This window comes from Condylura cristata, unplaced genomic scaffold (assembly GCF_000260355.1).
Source record: "Condylura cristata isolate star-nosed mole 26May11 unplaced genomic scaffold, ConCri1.0 scaffold00025, whole genome shotgun sequence".
NCBI lineage: Eukaryota > Metazoa > Chordata > Mammalia > Eulipotyphla > Talpidae > Condylura > Condylura cristata.
Genome location: NW_004567126.1, coordinates 6,200,381 through 6,222,665, shown reverse-complemented (window position 1 = coordinate 6,222,665; position 22,285 = coordinate 6,200,381). Strand labels below are relative to the sequence as shown.

Genomic DNA, 22,285 nt, shown 5'->3' with positions numbered 1-22,285 from the left:
TGTGGATCTCTCCCGGGGGCAGACGGGAATCGAACTCATGTAGAAGTGGCTTAAGCTTCTTAGTGCAGTGCTTTAACCCTCTGCACTACCAGGGAGGGCCCTTGCATCTTTAAACTTTTTTTTTGTTTGTTTTTTTACTGCTAATTGTGTTACAATATATTTTCTTATGTATGGGTTTTTTAAAATCTTATTTCCTTAATCCATACATAGGCATAAATAAGTATAATGTTCAACACATTTGGAACTTGCAAAATTATTCATTGCCCAGAGAAGAAAACTAAAAAATGCTTACCAGGAGGCCAGTTTATCTGCCTGCCTCCAAGAACATGGAGATGAACTTGAGATACAGACTGTCTCTCCTCTGATCTTCATTCACCACCTTTCCATAACCATTCTCCAGGTTTAGATCAGCCAACAATCATTAAATGTCCAGGAAAACTGGAGGTGACATAGGTCCTATTCTTTTCTCCAGGATCACTTAACTATATAACAAAAACAACAAAACTAATTTAGGTAGTCAGACTTTATTAGAAAGGATTATTGCCTGGGAAGGGATATAGCAACAGACAGGGCTCAGGTGAAATCCAACATGTTCAGTAATCCAACATATGAGCTATATGCCTTTTCGAAATGAGATTATATCAAACCTACTTCTCTGCATTTTATTTTGTCACTCAGTGATCACTAGAGAAAATTCTTCCACATCTTGCAATAGCCCCCTTTTTAAAAATGCTTTCAGAATGTTTGCTGATGTGATTACACCATAAATGTTCAGCCATCTCTCTCTAGGTGACATGTTCTTATTTTCATCATTTCCCATCTGACTTTAGCAATCAAAAGTCATTTCACTAAAACTTTGGGGTATCTGTAGTTACTGAAGTTGGGGTTTATACCTTTCATTTTTTCAATATTGTTTTTCTTTCTTAGAATCTTCTCATAGAACTGCTAACTCCTTTGGATGTATGTTTAGTTTATTTCTTATTCCACCCTCACCTGCTCCTCCTACCCAACAAGCTCCAGCCCAGGGGAGGAAAAGGTCAGGAAAAAATGGTGCCAGCACTTTTCCTTTTGTCTCCCAGGTGGCTTCTTATGGAGGCAGGAAATTTTTTTTTTTAAGATTTATTTATTTATGCATACAGAACTGGGGTACAGGCCAGAGGTACAGGGGGGTGAGAGGATTCACCAGAAACAGAATGGGGAGCAGAACACTGCTGAGGGGTGCAGTGGGTGGTCAGTCGAGGTCTGCTGTGCCATGTGGATCACCTCCAGGGCCAGGATCGAACTCATGCTGAAGTGGTTTTAGCTTCTTAATGCTGTGCTTTAACCTGCTAAGCCACCAGGGAGGGCACGGAGACAGGAAAATTTGACCCCAATTTCTAGTGCCTCTTTGTTCCACGGAAACATAAAAGGTATGACCCAGGCCCATGGCATCCTGACTGAGTAGCAAAGATCCCCCCACTGCCACCTCAAGGATGACAGCATTTTGAAAGGGGAACCCAACATACTGCGAGGGAGGAGACACCCTGAAAACTCGCTAGATGGGTCCATTTAAGATTGCCCCAAGCATTGCCAGGAAAAGAAACAAAGAACTAAAGCGTCTTCAGTTACTTTGGGTGAAAATATCTCTTTTAAAAGAATTATTTAGAGGGAGGGAGACAGGGAGATCCAGGAGGGGTCGGCTGGTCCTTCCCAGTTCTAGTTCCTGAAGTTCAGGCTTTTGCAAATCCCTACTGGCCCGCTGGCAATCTGTCAAGATAGCCTCGTATCACCTCACTTGCTAATTTCCAAATAGGAGCATAAAAACCTGAAATGCATATGGGTGTCACCCAAGGCTGAGGCTCGACCGCCAAGGCAGGGGGTGGGGAGTGCCCTTTCTCCTCTAACGACCCAGAGGTGCCAAGTTGTAATCTGCAAATGTATTGTCTGGCCCCGGGGGCCTGACAGTTAATGATTTGCGGCAGAGGGAGCTCGGCTACCAGAGCAAGGGACGCCAGCGAGCGCGGGCCGAGCCCAGCCAAGCCCCCGGCAGCAGCACAGGCGCCGCCTCCCGTCTTCCGGGCCCCGGCACTTCGGGGGGTTCCGGGTGCCGGAGACCGCTGAGGTCCCCATGGAAGCAGTCTCGCCGGCGGGCTCCGGAGCCCCGCATCCTCCCGCGCAGGAATGGGGGGGCTCACTGGCCAGCCTGCTGCGTCGGGTAAAAGGCAAACTCTTCACCTGGTGAGTGGCGGGAGAGCTGGCGCGCGGGCTAGGGACCCGGTGCACACTTGGCTGCAGGGCACACGCGGCTGGGGAGCCAGCGAGCGGGGCGGCCCCTGGCACCTCGGGGCAGGCGACTCACTAGGCGCGCCAGGGCTGTTGCTCTTTACCTGGCTCTCCGGCGCGCTTTGTGCTCCTCCCTCCGCTGCCGTTTACAACCTCGCGAATGGATTCCAGATCATTTGGGGGAATCCACCCTGTTGGTACTGTGAGGCCGGCCCGCGGTGGCTTCTTAGAGGGGCGGGGACTAAGCCCCCAAGGATGCTGTGGCGGAGGGCGCCCACTGTCCGGCCAGGCAGGTGGGTGAGCGCCTCTTCCTGGCGCCGGCACCGCATTCTTCCTGCCGCCTAACCCGTCAGGCAGGGCTGGCGATCTCCACCAACGGATGAGTTCACCCGAGTGAGAAATCCGGGTTAAGTTTTGAGGTGCCGCCCCGTCGTAGTCCAGAACCTGCTTTCTTCCTGGGCCCAGCGAAGCGGCGTCGCCATCTCCGGGACTGGGTTCCAGGGAAGCATCTTGGTGTCACTGTGCTTGAGGAAAGGGATCGGCAGCGGCTCTGGGATGGGAAAGCTTTTTTTTTTTGCGATGACCGCAGGGCCTACATTCTGAACAGAGAACCCAAGACAAGCCAACATTTATTCAGCATTCATTGAATGCTCTGCTTCAGGGACTCTGCTTCGCCAGCATATGGGGAGTATCATCGAATCCTTACCGTTTCCTGAGGTGGCACTGATGTAACACACACTTTGGAGATGGAAAAACAAAGAAAGCTAACATTTGCTCAGGGCCAGAACAGCATCTACAGAGGCTTAGCCAGTAAAATGGCCTTAACCCCTCCTGCCCTGGGCACTTCAGGAAACTGGCATTTGATTTTTTTTTCTTTGCCTCCAGATGAGCAAAGCAATATTTCCTTTCAAAATTTGGCAAGCGTACCTTGAAGTACCATCCCATTTTCAAAACGAAATCACTAACAGGTGGTTCTCTGTGCCTTCTTTTTTTTCGTAAAATAGAAATAGTGTAGTGGCACACGCTTATCTTTGGTTTCGCTTCTCATGGTTCAGTTTCCTGTGGTGGCCAATTTTGATCTGAAAATACTACCTACAATAAGATAGTTTTACACATATACACATAATCATATTTGTATAACTTTTATTACAGTATATTGTTATAGTTCTATTTAAATTTTAGTTATTGTTAGCCTCTTACTGTACTTAATTTGTAAATTAAACTTTATTATATGTATGTGAGGAAAAAACATAGCATAGCAATGGTTTGGCAGTAGCCTGTTTGGGGTCGTGGAAGGTGTTCTCTTGGATAACAAGCTCAAGGCTCTTGCCCTGTAGGGGTTCTGTGAGGGTAAGTGGCTGACTACACAGGGCAGGCAGGCATCAGAATGCCTGGCTCCTAGCCTCCTCCTCACAGCCTTCTCTGCACAGGTTAGATTGTACCCCCCCCCCCCCCCCCCCCCACGGGACCACATGGCTTGACAGACCTCTCCTGACCATCCCACTGCTCTACTGGGTGGTGCTAAGATGGGATTTTGCTCCAGGAGATGCCAGTGGCGCTGATGAGAAGGAAGGCAGTCGATAATTAAGATGTGACAAGACTAGCAATGATTTTTTTCCCCCTGATGTTCTAATATTTTCAAAATCCTGGTATGATTTACAGTCAAGAGTATCTAATAGCTTCTGGACGGAGGTTTCCTCTGTCTTTGAATACTTTTGTGTAACTTCCTTATGGAGTTTTACTTTCTTCCTCTGTGATAGCTACTTGAGGGCATCTTCTATTTCTGATGGACATAGTCTTTCATAGTAGAAATCAAGTCTTTTTCATTGTACTCATTGTTTGTTTTTTTTTTCTCCCCACAAATGAATGAAGGAGGGATAACCAAGTTCCTTCCATTCTGCCACCCTTCCGGCACTCTTTCCTTTATGGGTCTACATTCCGAGGGTCTCTAGCTGGCATGTCCACTGGCAGAGCTCTTCCATTCATTAGGATGCTTCGTCCTGCCTCTGGTAACCATCTTGGTTTTTGGGTTTTGGCTTGTACTTTTCCCCTGTCTGACCCAGCAATCATTAAAGTACAGTTGATTAGATATCCAGTACCACTTGTATTATTATTTTAAATCTTCAGTGGTAAAATTCATGTCCCACAGTTGAATTTGGCTCCATGAATCCTCACCTGCAATCAGGGGTGGACAGAGACTGGTAAGTAGATGTGTTTTCACCATGTGGAGAGGTATAGGTGGCAGTTGTGACCGCACAACTCTTCTAATCCTTTTACCAAAAGGGCAGGGGTAAAAATCACCTTATTGGCAACTGGGCCGTACATACAGGAGGGAAGTCTGGGCCTAGAGCTGGTTCTGTTTACAATATGAAATGGAGATATTCTAGATAACCCCAACTCCTGATATACCTGACTCATTAGTGTACAGATAGCTTTTCATTATGATTAAGACTATCTAATCTCTAATTCACTAAATTTATTTTTTAAGGATTTATTTTTAGTTATTTATGCATATAAGAACTGGAGTGTAGGCCAGAGGTGGAGGGTGAGTAGATTCATCAGAGACAGAGTGGGGAGCAAAATGGGTGGGTCTACTGAAATACACTGCTAAGGGGAGCAGTGAGCGAGACAGGAGAGGGCTGCTGTGCCCTGTGGGTCAGCTCCCTGGCCTGGGATTTAACTCAGGCCATGGTGATAATAGCACTGAGACTTAATTCCTAAGCCACCAGCAAGGCCCCCTCCCCAAAAGTTTATTGACTACATATTATGTGCCAGGCAACCATGATAATGACACTATGTGTTTCCAGTGGACTCTGCTTGTAATTTTTGCTTTTGTCATTTATTGCTGTCAGCTCAAATGATACACACTGTAATTGGAAGATATGCATTTTTACAAGTACCTGGAATGGTTTACCTTAAGCAGTTTATATTCTTACACATTCTAATTCATATATTGTTGGCTATCAAGGCTATATCTTTGGCATATTTCTAATGACTATCAAGGTTATACCCTTAGCAAAAGTTTTAAACTATTTCTTACACTTATTTTTCCATAGACTAGAGCATAAGATTTTGAGGACAGACTTTTGCCTTTAATAGCATAGTGCAGCACATGCATTCCTTCATTCATACATTTTTTCACTTGCCAAGCCTTGAGCATCTGTGGTGTTCTAGACTAGGTTCTAGACTAGCTTCTGGACTATAAAGATGAAGGGGATTTAATTCCCGTTGTCAAAAGGGTTCATAGTCAGTTATGGTAAGAAGTCATGGTAAGTTTTGTAGCATGAAGACAAAGTAGAGATGGCACAAAGGACAGCAGATATCAAGTGCAGTAGGGTTGGGAGACTTGGGAATCACTGAGCCAGTGATTGGGCACGGAAGGGCAGTCACTGTGGTGGGGTGGGTGCTCAGTGTTTTGTTTAAGTAACTGCAAGTAGACTGGAGTGAGGGGGCCTGGAATTGTGGAGAAATGAGCACATAGAGTGAGTATTCTTCAGCTATACTTTTATCAGGCAAAGGCTCTGGCCCTTTGGCTCCTACTTTCTGTGGTTCTGTTGGTCCTAATTGAGGGACACCCAGGTGTTTCCAATTCCTAGCTTCCATAGCCACTAGGAATTGGACATGCATGTCCCCTTAGGTACTGGGGAAGAGCTCAGATCCCAGCCCTTTATGACTTTTTTTTTTTTAAAGATTTTATTTTCTTTGTACATACAGAACTGGGGTACAGGCCAGAGGCTCAGGGGCGGTGAGAGGCTTCACCAGAGACTGAGTGGGGAGCAGAACAGGCAGATCTACGAAGTACACTGCTGAGGGGAGCAGCCGGCGGGTCAGGAGAGGTCTGCCGCTCCATGTGGTCACCGGGGCAGGCAGGGATCAAACTCATGAGGAAGTGGCTTTAGCTTCTCAGTGCAGTGCTTTAACCCACTGCGCCACCAGGGAGGGCCCCTCTATATGACTTTTAAGGGAACCAGACCTGGCCTGGAGAATCCTGAGGTACCACAATACCACTGTTGATTGTTATTGCTCAGTGCTCCTCCATCAGCCTTTTCTACTGCTTTCTCAGCAGGTGCCTGAGGAAAGGAAGAGGCAGTTTGTCTAGGCTGTAGCCCATTAACTCAGAGCTGGGTGAGTGAGGGTGGGTGGAGGAATGGTTTCTGGCTGGACAGCCTGAACCTGTTTTATCAACTTTTCAACACTGCAGGGATTATTAAAGGGACAGACAGTAATTGTCCTCATGCAAAGTTATGGCAAAGTAAGGGTGGACTTTAAAAGCTTTTCTCCTCCACACCCTCCATTGGGCCTCTGGTTCTCTGCCCAAGGCTGTCATCTTCACCCTCCCCCAGGCCAGTTCCAGCCATCCTAAGTTGCCTCCTATTTCTTCTAGCCACTCTCTTTGTTTTTTCTCAAGGTTGCTTTAAGATGCTTTGTAAATAGCTCCAGGCCTACCAATCTTCTTTCTTTACTGCTTTCTGTCTCTCCCCACATACATCTTCGTGGGGTGCTTCTTCTCTATGCCCTTCAGGTAGCTATCTGAACTCATCATTACATCTATCCTATCTCAACATAAAAAACAATTATCACTAACCTGGCAGAATGCCTTGAGGCTGGAGATAGTATTTGGCTATGAAGTACCTGTACTACCCTGGGCCTGGCATTGGATTGACAAGGCAGCAACTGATTACCAGAAACAGTAAAAACCTACTTGCAAGTAGATTTAGTAAATGAGATCTAAAAGTTAAGACTGAAAAAAACAAAAAACAAAAACAAACCAAACACCAAAAACCAAAAATCCTGGGCTATTCTAAAGAGATGTTCTTCTGAACTGTATATGTGAAAGAAGAAAATTACCTTATATATGTGAAAGAAGAAAATTCCCTTCTATAGTAATTGCTTCCCTAAAGAAGTTTGACTATGTTTATGAAAAGGCTACAAAAACTTCCTTATTTACTGAGGATCAGTAGACAAAATGAATCATTTCACACTGATGATTTTACCAAATAACTTCAAACTTGTTAAAATGTGTTAAAATGTACTTTTAAGTCCTATTGAATGATGCTGTTTATGTACTGGATCACTCTCTTCTGTTAATTCATTTATTCAAAAATTTGAGTGGCATTCTTCAACATGTAGTTGTTTTGTATTGAACAACTTCCTAACATTGGCTAACTCATTAAATTATTTAGTGGGTCCATTTGCAACTAATCCTAGAGATTTTGCCAAGAAAATAATTAAAACATTACTTAAAAGACTTCATGGTATATTTAAAACAAATATGAGACCAGGGCCTCCCTGGTGGTGCAAGGTGAGCACAGCACTATGCAGCTATTTGCAGCCACTGCAGCAAGAGTTCATCCATCCTTAGGGCAGGAGGCCACCCACATGGTGCAGCAGACGTCTCCATCTCACCCGCTGCTCCCCTCAGCAGTGTATTTCAGTGGTTCGGCCTATTCTGTTCCCCATTCTGTCACTGGTGAATTATCTCACTCCCCACACCTCTGGCTTTAGTTCTTGTATGCATAAATAAATACATCTTAAAAAAAATATATATGAGACCACTTGTCTTATAATAGTGTATTCAACATCTCCTCTTTATGATTAAGGATCATTATTAACTTTAGTTATTCTGAATAATAAGCTAACAAGCACTGAATTATTTCTTTCTCACAGTTGTTGCATATTTTCTTTTTGTTACTAAGAATATTTATGTCTAGAAGCTTACATTCTTTCTAAAAAAGGCCCATAGGGGTCTTTTAATTATGATTCCTAACCTATTAACACTGTACAAACCAGGTAACTCAGTTTCTTAGAATTGTCTGTGGTGAAAGTTTAATTAGGGTCTCTCTAAAGATTTAAATAGATTTTATTTTAGTAAACTATAAAAATGTCTTTCCGGGCCCTCCCTGGTGGCGCAGCGGGTTAAAGCACAGCACTGAGAAGCTAAAGCTGCTTCTGCATGAGTTCAATTCCCGCCTGCCCAGGAGGTGACCACATGGCGTGGCAGACCTCTCCTGACCCGCCTGCTGCTCCCCTCAGCAGTGTACTTCGTCGATCTGCCTGTTCTGTTCCCCACTCTGTCTCTGGTGAAGCCTCTCACCACCCCTGAGCCTCTGGCCTGTACCCCAGTTCTGTATGCACAAATAAATAAATCTTTAAAAAAAAAAAAATGTCTTTCCGGCTCTCCCTGGTGGCGCAGCTGGTTAAAGCACTGCACTAAGAAGCTTAAGCCACTTCCGCATGAGTTCGATCTTGCCCTGCAGGATCCACATGGCGTGGCAGACCTTTCCTGACCCGCCCGCTGCTCCCCTCAGCAGTGTACTTCATCGATCTGCCTGTTCTGCTCCCCACTCTGTCTCTGGTGAAGCCTCTCACCTTCCACATCACTGGCCTGTACCCCGTTCTGTATGAATAAATAAATAAATCTTAAAAAAAAAAAAGTCTTTCCACAGAGTTGGGGACATGTTTGAAGATGGTTATAGGCACCTATGTTAAACTGTTCAGCTGAATGCTCTTTCACAAAAACTTATTTATGTTAACAATGCACAGATAGATTCCATGAAAAACCAAAGTTAAGTCCGAAACTATTTCTGAGTTGTTCCTTGGGAACCAGAGTGTGTAGGGAACAGCCTGTCTGTTTTTTCAGTCTAAGAAGTCCTTACAGAGTGCCTGAGCTACTAGTACACAATAGCAGGTCTTTGTTGAGCGAAGCTTACTTGAGGTTCCAAGAGCAGCTGTATTATTTCAGGTCCTCAGGGTAAGTCAACTCATCAAAACCTTTCAATAACTTTCTGCAGTATTCTAACACTCTCCTTGTGCCCTGTTCGACCTTGTGAAAGCTGAAGCACAGAGGGCTTCAATCATTTCCCCTGATAGCGTTGGTCACCGAATAGTAAGGAATACCACCAGGCTTCACCTCCTCCTCCTCAGGCAGCCTGTACTCGAAACCAGCACCCTGCCCTTCCCTTTGTGAGCTGGCTAGTAAACAGAAAGACCGGTCTTGGCAATCTACATCCCCTCCGACCCTTGCCTCGGGCTCTTTGTATCTCCAGAAGAGTATATAAAGATACAGGATAAATATATCTTTCTGGACACATCATTTTTAGACTCCAGTTGGAGAGAAGTAGATCAATCTTAAACACTGGCTGGAGTTGCATTTCCTTGTTGAACCCATGAATGGTTGACATTTTTTATGCAATAAGCTCCTATAAATGAATTGTAAGCCCTAAAACTAATTGCAATGGTAATTTACATTATTACCTCCTTCCATCCCCTCTTCCAACCCTCTTCTTTCCCCAACCAAGATAATCACTGTTCTGAATCTACCTATTGACTAAAATGAAAGTATCAACAACAGTTAGACTAAAGAACGTGTTAGATAATCTAAAACTCAAATGGGAACACAGTGTGACAGATTTTACTGAGAACAGCTCCAGTGATTACAAGTTTGAGTATAGTTGGCTGCTGAGTTTGTATACAGAATAGCATACATTCAGAAGAAAGGCACAGTGAGTCACCGATAGAAAAAACATAATTACATTTGAGAGGTGGCTTCTGGTTTTTGTCTATAGGTTTAGATCTTTTGATTTCCTAGGTCCTCTTTACCTAAAGGAAGGTCAATGCTGTCTATGCAGAGGAGGGCAAATGTCAGAAGTCATGAATTTTACAGAGAATTTAAAACTCACTCTTTCAAGTATTAACACTGACTTTGAAATCCAGTTGAATACACAACTGTTTATGCAATGGTTACTCACTTCTGTTAATTCTTTTATTCATAATATGAGTAAATATGTCGGACCATTTTCCTGAATTCTAAAGAATGCGCTGTGCAGATGTAAAGGATGGGTAGCCAGCATATGGCTCTTTCGCAGCTTCTTTGGTCATACGCAGGGATTACATGGGCCGGTTTCCCGCAGGCACTGGATTCCTGCATGACCACTTCATAGAACAGGACAGAGCCTGTTCTGACTTTGAACCTACGCGATGGCTTTGCTCTTTTGCCTGCTAGACCAGGGAAGGGCTCCAGTGTGTTCACAATATGTCCACAGTCCTTTCACCATTTCCTTGTTCTCATTTTGATATACAATAGTTTTGTATTTGTGTACTTCTTTTTAGGGTTCAATAAAAGTAGTTTTATTTATTTACTTTTAAAGATTTATTTATTTATGCATATAAGAACTGGGGTACAGGCCAGAGATGCAGGGGGTGAGAGGATTCACCAGAGACAGAGTAGGGAGCAGAACAGGCAAATATACTGAAATACTCTGCTGAAGGGAGCAGCAGGTGAGACAGGAGAGATCTGGCATGCCATGTGGGACACCTTCCTGGTTGGGGATTGAACTTGTGCTGCATTGGCTGCTATAATTTCATAGTGCTGCACTTTAACCCGCTGCACCACGAGGGAGAGCCCCAGTTTTGTTTTGTTTTGTTTTGTTTTGTTTTTTAATTGAGAACACTGGTTTATAACACTGTATGTGATTTAGGGCCATTGGTTCTCACCTCCTCAGGTGTGTGTCATCACCACAGCCACCACCAAGGCACCCATAGTCCTTTCCCCCAGACCAGTGGGCTCCTTCCCCTCCATGCATTTTCTGACTCTACACTTCTAGTAGCTTCAGCTCTGCAGTCATATTTCTATGGTTTATTTTTCCTTAATTTTGTCATTTCCTTTGTTTTGTGTCTCTACATATGAGTGAAGTCATCTGGTATTTTGTCTTTCTCTTTATGATTTATTTCACTTAACAACTGCATCAATGTAGTTTCAAAATGCAGAAGCTCATTTTATTTTAATAGCTGAGCAGTATTCAATCATGTATATATACCACATCTTATCTGTCATTGAATATTAGGCTGTTTCCATAACTTGAGTATTGTAAATAAGGCTGCAATAACCATAGGAGTGGATCATATTACTGGTAGGTCTATTTTTAATATTTTGAAAAATATTGTTTCCTTAGGGGCTGGACCAGTCTACATTCTCACCAACCCTGTACAAGGGTTCTTATTACTTCACATCTTCACCTCCACTTGTTTCTATTTATTTTTAAATATGGGTCATTCCTACAGGTATGAGATGGTATCTCTTTGCGGTATTGATTTATGTTTCCCTAATGTTAAACGATGTTGAACTCCTTTGTGTATTGCTACAAAATGCCTTTATTTCCAGTTTTATTATATTAGAATAATATATTATTTGTAATCTATTGAGATTTCTTTCTTTTCAGGTTACAGGCTATGACTTGTCCATTTTGCTGCTTAATGCTGCAAAAACACTCAGTTTGGCTTTATATAATATTCTTGTGAATATATCATATTTCATTTATTTACTCTGTTTCTGGTTATTTTTTTTTCAGTTATTTTTTGCTAAAGTGAATAGGACTCCTAGGAACACTCTTCCTAGAATGCATGGCTCCCATTCATCACATACAAGAGCTTTTATAAACATATATGTACCTATACATACAACTAGGAGAGGAATTTCTGGACTTAGGTAGGTGAGTTTTTAACTTGGTAAAATAATGCCAGGCTAATTATTTCCAAACTTGTTATACCAACTTAACACATTCTGTGAAACAATGTCCCAGCATACTTGAACACTTTTGACTGTCCAATTTGCATACCCGCATCACTAATGCATTTGTTTATTTTTCTTATGAACTTCCATTTTTGTGAAATGCTTGCCAAAGCCTATCTTTTGCACTTTAATATTAAATAGTTTGCTCATCCACAGCACTCAGGAGATGGAAAGAATTGGAGGCTTGCCTCAGGTTCCCCACTAATACTCATTAATTTTTCCCTGCGGGATTTGATGGGAAAGTTTGAATAGCTGAGAGTTGGCTAGATTAAATTAGTAGCAGTAGAAGCTGATTAAAGAGGGGAGTGAGTTTTTTATTTTGGTTTGAGGCCTGCCAAACTTTGAAAGGCTAAAGTGACTCAGAGGAAATATCCCTTAGGCCTGTTTCCCTCCCCAGGCAAGTCCCTAGAAGCTTTGTCAGGGCCCTCTCTTGCTTTTTTCCCAGAGCCTGTTGGTGTTTCATGAGTGTATTAGTTTGATTGTCAGAGAAATCTAGCTGACCCCTGACATAGGTGAAAGAACATTTATTACTTCACAGATTTCAAGGAGGGCTCAAGTGGCAAGCCACTCAGAGACCAGGGAAGCAGTCGAGCCAGGAACCTGGGCCACACTGGAATTCTGTTTGGGCTTTGCTGTTGCTGTTGGTTTCATTCTTATATCTGTAGGCCAGTGGATTGCATTTTACAGCTCAAACCACATGTGACAAAACCAAAGAAACCTCTCAAGTTTTGAAAACTGTTTCTACAATCCACAGAGGATTTGATTTTACAGTAGTTAAAGAACATAGTCCTTTAATACTCTCTTGGCCTAACAGGGCAGGCAGTATTAGAAATGTAAACTTTTGTGGGCTGTATGGCTTCTTGGCTGTTTGCTGAGAACAGGATTAGTCTGTTTTTGTCAGCGTCCAATCACATTGGGTCGGGTAGAGAGAAGCTTGTGTACCTGTCCCAGCATCAAAAGCCTCCCTCATTCAGACTCTTGAAACTGTAGTACACTCCTTACTGCACACAAATCCCACCCTTCAGACTCTCTTGCCCCCATCTCTGCACCCACCTTGCCTGTCAGCTTGGCGCTACTGCCACCCTATCTAGGCTGCAAGACTCCACTTCCTTTGATAAGTATCCAAAGAGAAGAGGTGATTTGAAAATGCTTCTCATGTGTTCTCATTTCAGCTAATAAAGAAATAGGAGGGCAGAGGGAGGATATTGGAGAGGTTTTATGTTCTCTCATTTTCTTTAGAACACGCTGGCTTCAAACAATTGATGGTAGAGCACACACTCAAGTGGGTTGTGCTAATCCTGCCCATTGTTAGGGTGCAGGGTCATTTATATCAATGGATGTTATTTTATATTAATATTTAATATTAATGTGGTAGCATAGCCCTTTGCAGCAACATGGATGGAGGTGGAAGGGATTATGCTCAGTGAAATAAGCCAGAAAGAAAAGAAAAATATCGAATGCTGTCACTTATAGGAGGAATGTAGAGGAACCACATAAAGGATCGGGTAAAAACAAGTAACATAATAAAGTAGAAATCAAAATCATCAGGCAACTATAGATGAGAGATATTCTGTAGGGGAGAAAGAGGAGGAAGGACCAGGACAGGAGTGGGAAGAACATAAGGGACTATGGTGATGGTATGTGGGTGAACTGGGGGTGGGAATTTCACCGGGAATCCATACATTGTACAAAAATGAAGAATGATGTAACAAATATAGTTCAGAAGATCTCATTTGGATTTTGAGCCAGTGCAATTATTTATTTGCCATATGAACTTGGTAAAAATAACTGAACTTTGGCAAGATGATACAGGCTTCCTCCACTATCTGAAAATAGAATGTTTCCCTTTGGTGTGATTTGTTAGGTTACTTTTTGGATCTGGGAATGTATCCTTTATGGTACAGACAGTATTAGTGTGCTTCCCTTGTATTTCTAACTAAAGGTTATGTAGGACATAATGTATAAAAACTGGATTTACAGTTTTAGTTTTTGTTGGTTTGCACAAAACTAGTGAGACAATTTCTGGCTTGATGGCATGGCTTGAGTTTTTCACTGGCAAGTGATGAAAGTGTTTTAATCCAGGATGGCTTCTGATCAGCCTTACCCTGCAGTTATTTAATAGACTGTTTTATTTAATGTGATTATCTAGTTACTAAGAAAAGTAACAGAGATGAATGTAAATTGTTATAATATGATTCAAGAATGGTTTTAAAGTATTATGTGCATTGTTGACTTAGTCTACTCATTTTTTTTATTGCTACTTTATCAAATAACCATAAAGTTAGTGGCTTAAAATAATGCAAGGTTATTATCTTACAGTTCTGTAGGTCAGAAATCCAACGCTGACTTATTAGGCTAAAATCAAGATCTAGGCAGGCTTGTATTCTTTCCTGGAGGCTTTAGGTAAGAGTTTCTTGCCTTTTCTTGCTTCTAGAGAGCCCCTGTGTTCCTCTTCCATGCTCCTTTCCTCCATCTTTAAAGGCAGCTGTGTTGCCTTTTTCTATAGTCATGTCCTCCTTGGACTGTAGCTGGAAAAGCCTCCCCCTTCTAAGGATTCATGTGATTAGTTTGGGCTCACCTGATTAATCCGGGATGATCTCCCCTTCTCAATAGATGGCCTTAATCACATCTCTAAATACTGTGTAAAAGGAAAGACATTGTTTTTCTATATTCAGTACTTCCAACAACAAATATGTGGGAATTTTTCTCACATCAACCAATGCCACAGTCTCCAGAAACAAGTTGGTATGGTATCCTGTCATTCAATTGTGACATGAAGTGACTGGAGTTAGTACAGACCCCTGGGGTTAAGGGCTTAGTCCCACAAGATCAAACTTACATATTTCTTATTATATCATAATATCACACCATACTAGATGACTTATTCACAGGTTCTGGGGAACTAGGGCATAGATATTATCTGAGGGACAGCACTATTCTACCTACTATTAATATATTTGGAGATAGACTCTAAAAATAACTCTAATAAAAATTTTTGCAAAGGAAACAAGATTAGCTGGTAAAAATATAAGCAGTGCTTCACAGAATGTCAAGGAATCCTTTTTATCAGTTAATCTAACCCACCGCCTTTTATACATGCTCAGTGTTTGAAAGAAGCAAAGGAGAATTGCTGTTGCTTCTTGAGTTGTACCACAGGTTTGAAGGAGATTTTGTAGATGCTACTTCTTTGGCTAAATTGCATCTTTCAGTTGCAGTCATGCTGGAGAAATGACAATATTCTGTGTCTGGTTGCTCTGCTGGGACAGTAGATTCCATTTTCTAGCTCTTACCCCAAACAACTTGACTTCATTTTTCAAGGGTCAGATGTAATGTTACTTCACGAGTAGGGCCACCCACGAAATCTCCCCTTAGGTTAGATTCTGACCTGATTTGTAGTTGTCTTCATTGATATTTTATGAGTTGCAGGAAGGCAGAGGTCCTGTTTCTCCATATTCCCAGAGCCTGGGACAAAGTCAGAATTCTAGTAGGTCTAAAAAAAAAAAAAATCCCAAACTTAGCTGGGTACCATTAGCAAAATGATAGTAGAGGCTGTTGTGAGTGGTTGAAGTTACTTTCCAGGTTGGACTATTTCCATGAAGTGAGCAAGGAAAATGTCACACACTCTACTCACTAGGAATAACACTTGGAATAAGAGAGTCCTGCTTCTCCTGCAAAAAGACACTTGCTCTGATTGTCTCTGAGACAGAACAGCTCCCCTGGACGACTGCCATATTCCAGATGTGCTCTGACCAGTCCATCGATGCAGTTACTTTCAGGGCTTTCAAGTGGCTATTCTTCCCCATACGGTTCTTGCTCTGTGTCTTTTGGGAAGGTGTATGTGTGTTTAAAGGCTTAGTTCCAATCAAGGTATGGATGCTGGCTCCTTCAGCTAGCATCCATTTGATTTTCTGCTTAACTCTAATTTTCTAGAGGAGCTGAAATTGATACTTTTCTTTCTTTTTTGACTATGGGATATTATAGTAATGAAAGCTGACAGGTCTTGCAGAAAGTTTTACACTTATGTATTATGGACAATATTAAAGCAAATTAGAATATGTTAGAAAATGGTTGGAGGCAACATTCCAAATAAAATGTAAAATCATTGTTACTTTTTTTTTTTCAAGATTTATTTATTAATTTATACAGAGATGTGGAGGGTGAGAGGATTCACCAGAGACAGAGTGGGGAGCAGAACAGGCAGATCTATGAAGTACATTGCTGAGGGGAGCAGCCGGCGGGTCAGGAGAGGTCTGCCGCTCCATGTGGATCTCCTCCAGGGCAGGCGGGGATCGAACTCATGAGGAAGTGGCCTTAAGCTTCTTAGTGCAGTGCTTTAACCCGCTGTGCCACCAGGGAGGGCCAAATCACTGTTATTTTTAACTGATCCTGAAGTTATTATAAAATATACTATTATATAACATATAGAAAAGTTGAAGTAATAGTCAAAGATCAGGTAAATAAAAGTATTTAATAGAATTGATGACACTAGAGTCCACTCAACCTGTATTTTTGCACCTTCATCCATTTTCATCAAATATTTGGTCAGAAGAAAAAAAAAGGAGGGATCATGTCGGAGGGAGCAATTTGAGTTTACAGAAGCATTGCATTTGGGGCAGGAGTTTGATTCTGCTCATTCACACCTCCGTGTGGTGACCATTTTGCCTCTCTCAGTCTCAGTTTCTTCATCTGTATCTCCACAGCATTGCCAAATAGATCAGAAATCAAAAGTCAGAAAATTGTGAGGTACAACAAAAAACATAAGGTATTCTGATGGGGTCCATTAGCATGACTGCAATAAATAAGTAATACTCAATGATGATGGATGCTCCATTGGCAAGTTGGGGAGCTTTGTCAGCAGTTTGGAAACCTTGAATTGTCAATAGAGAATCACAGGGCATAAGAGGTTGGGGGGGATACAAAAAGGGGGTGGAGAACAGTGAACCCAAATTAGCAAAAGGATTCAAAATGAATCATGAACTCTTCCAATGGGTTTCTTCTAGTTTCTTTATTTTCTGTGTTCTTTTAAGGAAGAACAAACACTTTAAAAATAGATTTCTCATTGTTAGAAGACCTGGTACATACAGGTTACAGAAAAACCCACAAAATTATATCCTATATTTTGACCACATTCTCTTTTTCTTTAAAGGGTCAATTAAGCAATTTGATCCAGCCATCAATCAAATCATTGACTTCTTACCCCTTCCACTAATATCTATTGGCTCTGGGCCCTCCCTTGTTCTTGTAGACTCAGAATAGAATCAACAGTTCCAGGAACCAACAGCATAGGGGTTGAAGTTCATTTTGGTTGAAAATATGCATTTATAACTTAAATAACTGGATGCAATCCAATGAATTACTTGCTGGCTCCAGACTTACACTAAGCTCACTCCTCTAAACTTTTGTTACAGAATACTGCAAGCTGGTTTACTTCCTATCTAACTTAAGATGTTCAGAATGACATATTGTGAAGATAAGTAGAGAAAAATATTTTGCTAATTTCAGAAGTGCCCTTTTTCACTATTTCGTATAATAATCATAAATAGAAGAAACTGTTGTGGATGCTATAATTTTTGGGACATTATTTGGAAAAGTACTTCATCGATATTGGACTGTGTTTCTGGGGAACTTTATTCACATGCTTCCAGCATTGTGGATAAGGTGGCTCACATCTGAATCTGTGTTCCCCTTCCTTGGGAGATTTTTCCAATTTTCTATGTCTGCCACATTATGGTCATTTCCTTTGGGATGACCTGGCTTTGGATAAAGTGGCTTTTGCTGTTCAAAGGTAAATTTATACTTGAAAATAAAAATTTTAATTTATAATGGGATTTGTTAAACTGGACAGCTGGTCATCGAGTATCCATCGAGTATCTTGTTTGGATACAAGAAAACTGACTTCAGAAATATAAGATCTGAATTTGCTTGGTAAATCTAGAACAAAGACAAAAGAAATTTCATGTTCCTCACTTCATGAAGCCCTTTCTTCTACTCTTGGTATGCTTTCTGATCAGATGAGATTGTGAACCAAAGAACGCTAACTGGACTTGAGAAAATGGGATGACCTATCGAGTTTCTTTTTTCTCTTATTTATATTGCCCTACAGAGACGACTATCATTTTGTCCCATTTCGGTATGCATTTCAACTCATTTTACTTTTTTTTTAAGTTGAGTGCTTTTTTGAGGATATTTGGGTTGACACCTCTTCAAATTACACTGCAGACTGAGGAGGTGTAAATCTACTCCCCTAAATCATATACAGTGTTGTAAACTCATGTTAACTCAATAAAGGAAAAATTACTATGTCACCAAAAAGTTACACTGTAGAATGATTTCTTCTAATGGAGCATAGAATTCCTCCTTTAGCAGACAGGCTAATGGAGACCTCAGAAAGCTCCCTCCTCTCATGACATTTTTTACCTTTGCAATAGTTTGGCTAGCCTAGATGAAGTCACATATTGAACAAAGATGAATAAGACATTGCTTCTGCCTTGTAGAAGCCTATAGCTAATCTGGGACACCAAACACATATGAAGTAGAACATAGTGTGAGACATTTTATGTTCACAATTTTCACATTTTTCTTCTACTATAAATCCCTTTTACTCATGCCAGGAATTACATATTTTGAAACTTCTCTAAATTGCATTTGTTAGGTAATAATGCACTCTGTCTTTTAACCGATGAGATACTAAAGCTTTTGGTTTAGCAAGAGAAATGAGTGTTACCACACTTGGTTGGTGTAGTTGTAACTGAAAACAAATAAATGTGATGTTTTGGTTTGACTGAACAGACTTATGGATAAATGGGAAGGTTTTGGTTAGTTGTTTTTTTTTAAAGATTTATTTATTGATGCATACAGAACTGGGGTACAGGCCAGAGGTGCAGGGGCTGTGAGAGGATTCACCAGAGACAATGGGGAGCAGTACAGGCCAACTGATGAAGTACACTGCTGAGGGTAGCAGCGGGCGGGTCAGGGAGGTCTGCTGTGCCATGTGGATCACCTCATGCTGAATTCATGCAGGGATCAAACTCAAGCTGAATTGGCTTTAGTGTCTTAGTGTTGTGCTTTAATCCGCTGCACTACCAGGGAAGGCCAGGTTTTTGTTAGGTTTTAAAAAGATATTATTATGGAAATATTCTTATAGAAGCAGGGGTAACCTGTAACCTACAGTGATATATATCTATTTATCTCTCTCTATAAAACTACCCAGTATCAAGAACTACCAATTCATCTAGTTTCATTCATACCTTTCCACTTAAACTCTCCTGGATTATCTTACAGTAAATCTCAGGCATCTTATAACTTCATGCCTAAATATTTAAGTATTAATCTCTAAAAGATAAAGACTTATTACAACCATAATTAAAAATTAACAATTCCTTAATATCAAATAGCTATCCCATGTTCAAATTTCCTTAATCACTTACTAACCTTTTAAATATTTTTTTCAAATTAAGATGCATGCAAGGCCCCTACACTTTAAAAACCAGTATTTGTTTTTCTTCTCTAGGCTTCCTCTGTTTTTTGTTTTTTAGTTTATTTTTGAAGAAATAATTGACTTGTCCTGTGGAGTTTTCCACATTCTGGGTTTTGGTGCTTGTATCTTTCTGGTGGTCTGTGGTCTTTCCTTCTTAGATAATATTTTGTCTTTTTATTTAAATCTTTTATATATTTGTTAAAAACAACCCCTAAACCATGGGTAGATTGCTGGCACTGTTTGCTTGGATGAGAGACCTCAGATTTGGAAGCACTGCTCTAAGTGTGGTGCATGGACCAGCAGCACAGGCCTCACCTGAAAGGTTGTTTGAAATGCAGAACTTTGGCTGCTCTCCAAAACCAACTAATCAGAACATGCAGTTTCAAAAGGTCCTCAGGTGATCAATATCACATTGAAATGTGAGCAGCAGGGCTTCCCTGGCGGCACAGAGATTTCATCTCAGTGCTATCATATCATCACCCGCTGCCACCTTAGCTCAAGCTCACCCATTCGCAAGGTGCAGCAGACCTCTCCTGTCTCCTGCTGCTCCCCTCAGCAGTGTACTTCTTCAGTCTTCCTGTTCTGTTCCCCACTCTGTCTCTGGTGAATCCTCTCACCCCCTGCACCTCTGACTTATACCCCAGTTCTTATATCATAAGTAAATAAAAGGTTTTTTTTTTTAAAAAAAAATTTATTTATGCTTACAGAACTGGGGTACAGGCCAGAGGTGTGGTGGATGAGAGGATTCACCAGAGAAAGAGTGGGGAGCAGAATAGGCAGATCTACTGAAATACACTGCTGAGGGGATTAGTGAGTGGGTCAGGAAAGATCTGCCTGTGGGTTAGCTCCCTCGCAGGGGATCAAACTCGTGCTGCAGTTGCTTCGGAGAGCTTCATAATGTGGCGCTTTAACCCGTTGTGCCACCAGGGAAAGCCCCAAATAAAAGTTTTTAAACTCTTTAACAAAAGAAAGGTGAGAGCAGTGTTCAGGACCATGTTCCTAAATACTGTAGCAGCCAGCCACGGTGGCTATTTCAGTTAAAATGAAATAAAAGGAAAAGCCATCCTTCATTCACATTGCCAACTGCATTTCAGTAGCCACTTAAAAGACATTTCTGGGCCCTCCCTAGTGGCGCAGCAGGTTAAAGCACAGCACTAAGAAGCTAAAGCCTCTTCAGCATGAGATCGATCCTCACCCGGGAGGTGATTCACATGGCACAGTAGACCTCTCCTGACCCTGCCCGCTGCTGCCCTCAGCAGTGTACTTCGTCAGTCGGCCTGCGCCTCTCTCTCTGTCTCTGATGAACCCTCTCACTGCCCCTGCATCTCTGGCCTGTACCCCAGTTCTGTATGCATAAATAAATAAATCTTTAAAAAAAATTTCCATCATTGCTGGTAATTTCTATTGCACAATGCTAACCAGTGGCTACATTGCCCTGAGAATGTGCTTCTATCTACACCTAGCTATTTTAACTTAAATTAGAATTATGTAATATTAACAATTCAGTTCCTCACTCACTAGCTCTCTAGCAAGGTCCAGAGCCTCATGCAGAGCCAAACAGATGCGCTGGGTAGTACAGACACAAGGAGAATATTTCCATCCTTGCAGAAAGTTCTATTGGACAGTTCTGATCCAAAGATTTTCCAAGGGCTGGATGAGCCAGAGGAAGGACAGAAAAGGCATTGAGTGCTGAAGGTGGAAGTTAACTTCACAGAGGTTACATCATTTAACCTTTAAGACTAAAGGTGGCATTTTGCCCATTAAAGCAAGAGAAACTTCCTGAGAGGCTAGCTGTTCATGATCACACTTACAAATGGTTTTGGTGGCTAATTCAGGGCCTACGGTTCTTCAGAGGGAATATTTCTTGAAGACCTCTCTGGGATGAATTTTCTGCCATTTGTCTTTTACAAAACAACATGAAGTGAACCACTGTTTGCACCTGTTTCCACCTGCTTCCTTCTCTTTAAATCTAGACTATAGGTTTATCTAACTCTGGAGCTCATATTCCTTATTATGTTCTTTCAGTTTGCTTTTTTGGTTTCTTTTTCTTTCCTCTTTTTTCTTTATTTTATTTCTCTTTAAAACCTTTTTGTTTTATTCATTTTTCTTTTTTTTGAGTTCACTTCTAAGGGTCTTTAATCTGCACTATGTATTGATAGAGCTTGCATTTTAACCTTAACAAATACTTATGAATTGTGACACTTATCTGTTTACTTAAGAAAACATTTACTGAGTATCTACTATGAGTAAGACATAATCTAGTGGGGAAAAAGAGAACACAAGTTTCCTTTCCTTACTTGCCTTCCTTTTAAGGTAATAAAATATACTACTGCACTTCCTAGTCTTTGAAATTTGACTTTCTTAACCACTTTGATTCTGACTGCCTTTATTACATCAGAATGGTGATTGTTCAAAACCACTAGTACTTATGCTTATTAGAAATAGATGGTACTTGACAGGCTAACTTTCTGAATCACAGAACTGTAGCTAGAGGGAGAATGTAGCAGATGACCTAGGCTGTTTCTCTCATGTTTTCTAGCTTGCTTCTAAAGTAATTCAATAGTGTAGTAACAGATATTTTATCTATGTGGTTAATTTATCTATGTGCTAAAAGTAAGGATTTGACCTAAATGAATATTTATTTTCAGATTTGTAATAGGATTTTTAATAGAAGTGCCAGAAGTTAGTATTATATACCAAGTATTTAACAGGATATGAGGGATTTTAAAATATCCCCAAAGAAGCTATGCTCCATAGAAATCTTTTAACTCTGACACTAAATTCTGCCATTAGCTGACAGTGTGCAACCTAGCTGCACAGATTTACTGAGACAGAAAGGAAAGATGTGTGATTCTCCTTCTAACAATGTATTTTTTTTTTTAAAGATTTATTTATTTGTGCATACAGAACTGGGGTACAGGCCAGAGGCTCAGGGGCGGTGAGAGGATTCACCAGAGACAATGGGGAGCAGTACAGGC

At 41.3% G+C, this 22,285-nt stretch overlaps 1 protein-coding gene across 4 annotated transcripts in view; it reads left to right on the top strand.

The window, feature by feature from the left end:
• Positions 1–22,285, top strand: part of SLC35F2 (solute carrier family 35, member F2) — a 54,217-nt gene that overhangs the window by 4,128 nt on the left and 27,804 nt on the right. The window contains exon 1 of one of the 4 annotated variants that reach the window (XM_004689073.2): positions 2,037–2,217. The exons of 1 other annotated variant lie outside the window; for it this stretch is intronic. In XM_004689073.2, coding sequence (XP_004689130.1) covers positions 2,108–2,217 — 110 coding nt within the window. In that variant the 5' untranslated portion in view covers positions 2,037–2,107. Of the gene's footprint in view, positions 1–2,036; positions 2,218–22,285 lie in introns of those variants that run through there. 2 more of the 4 variants (XM_012729830.1, XM_012729831.1) reach the window with 2 other exon arrangements.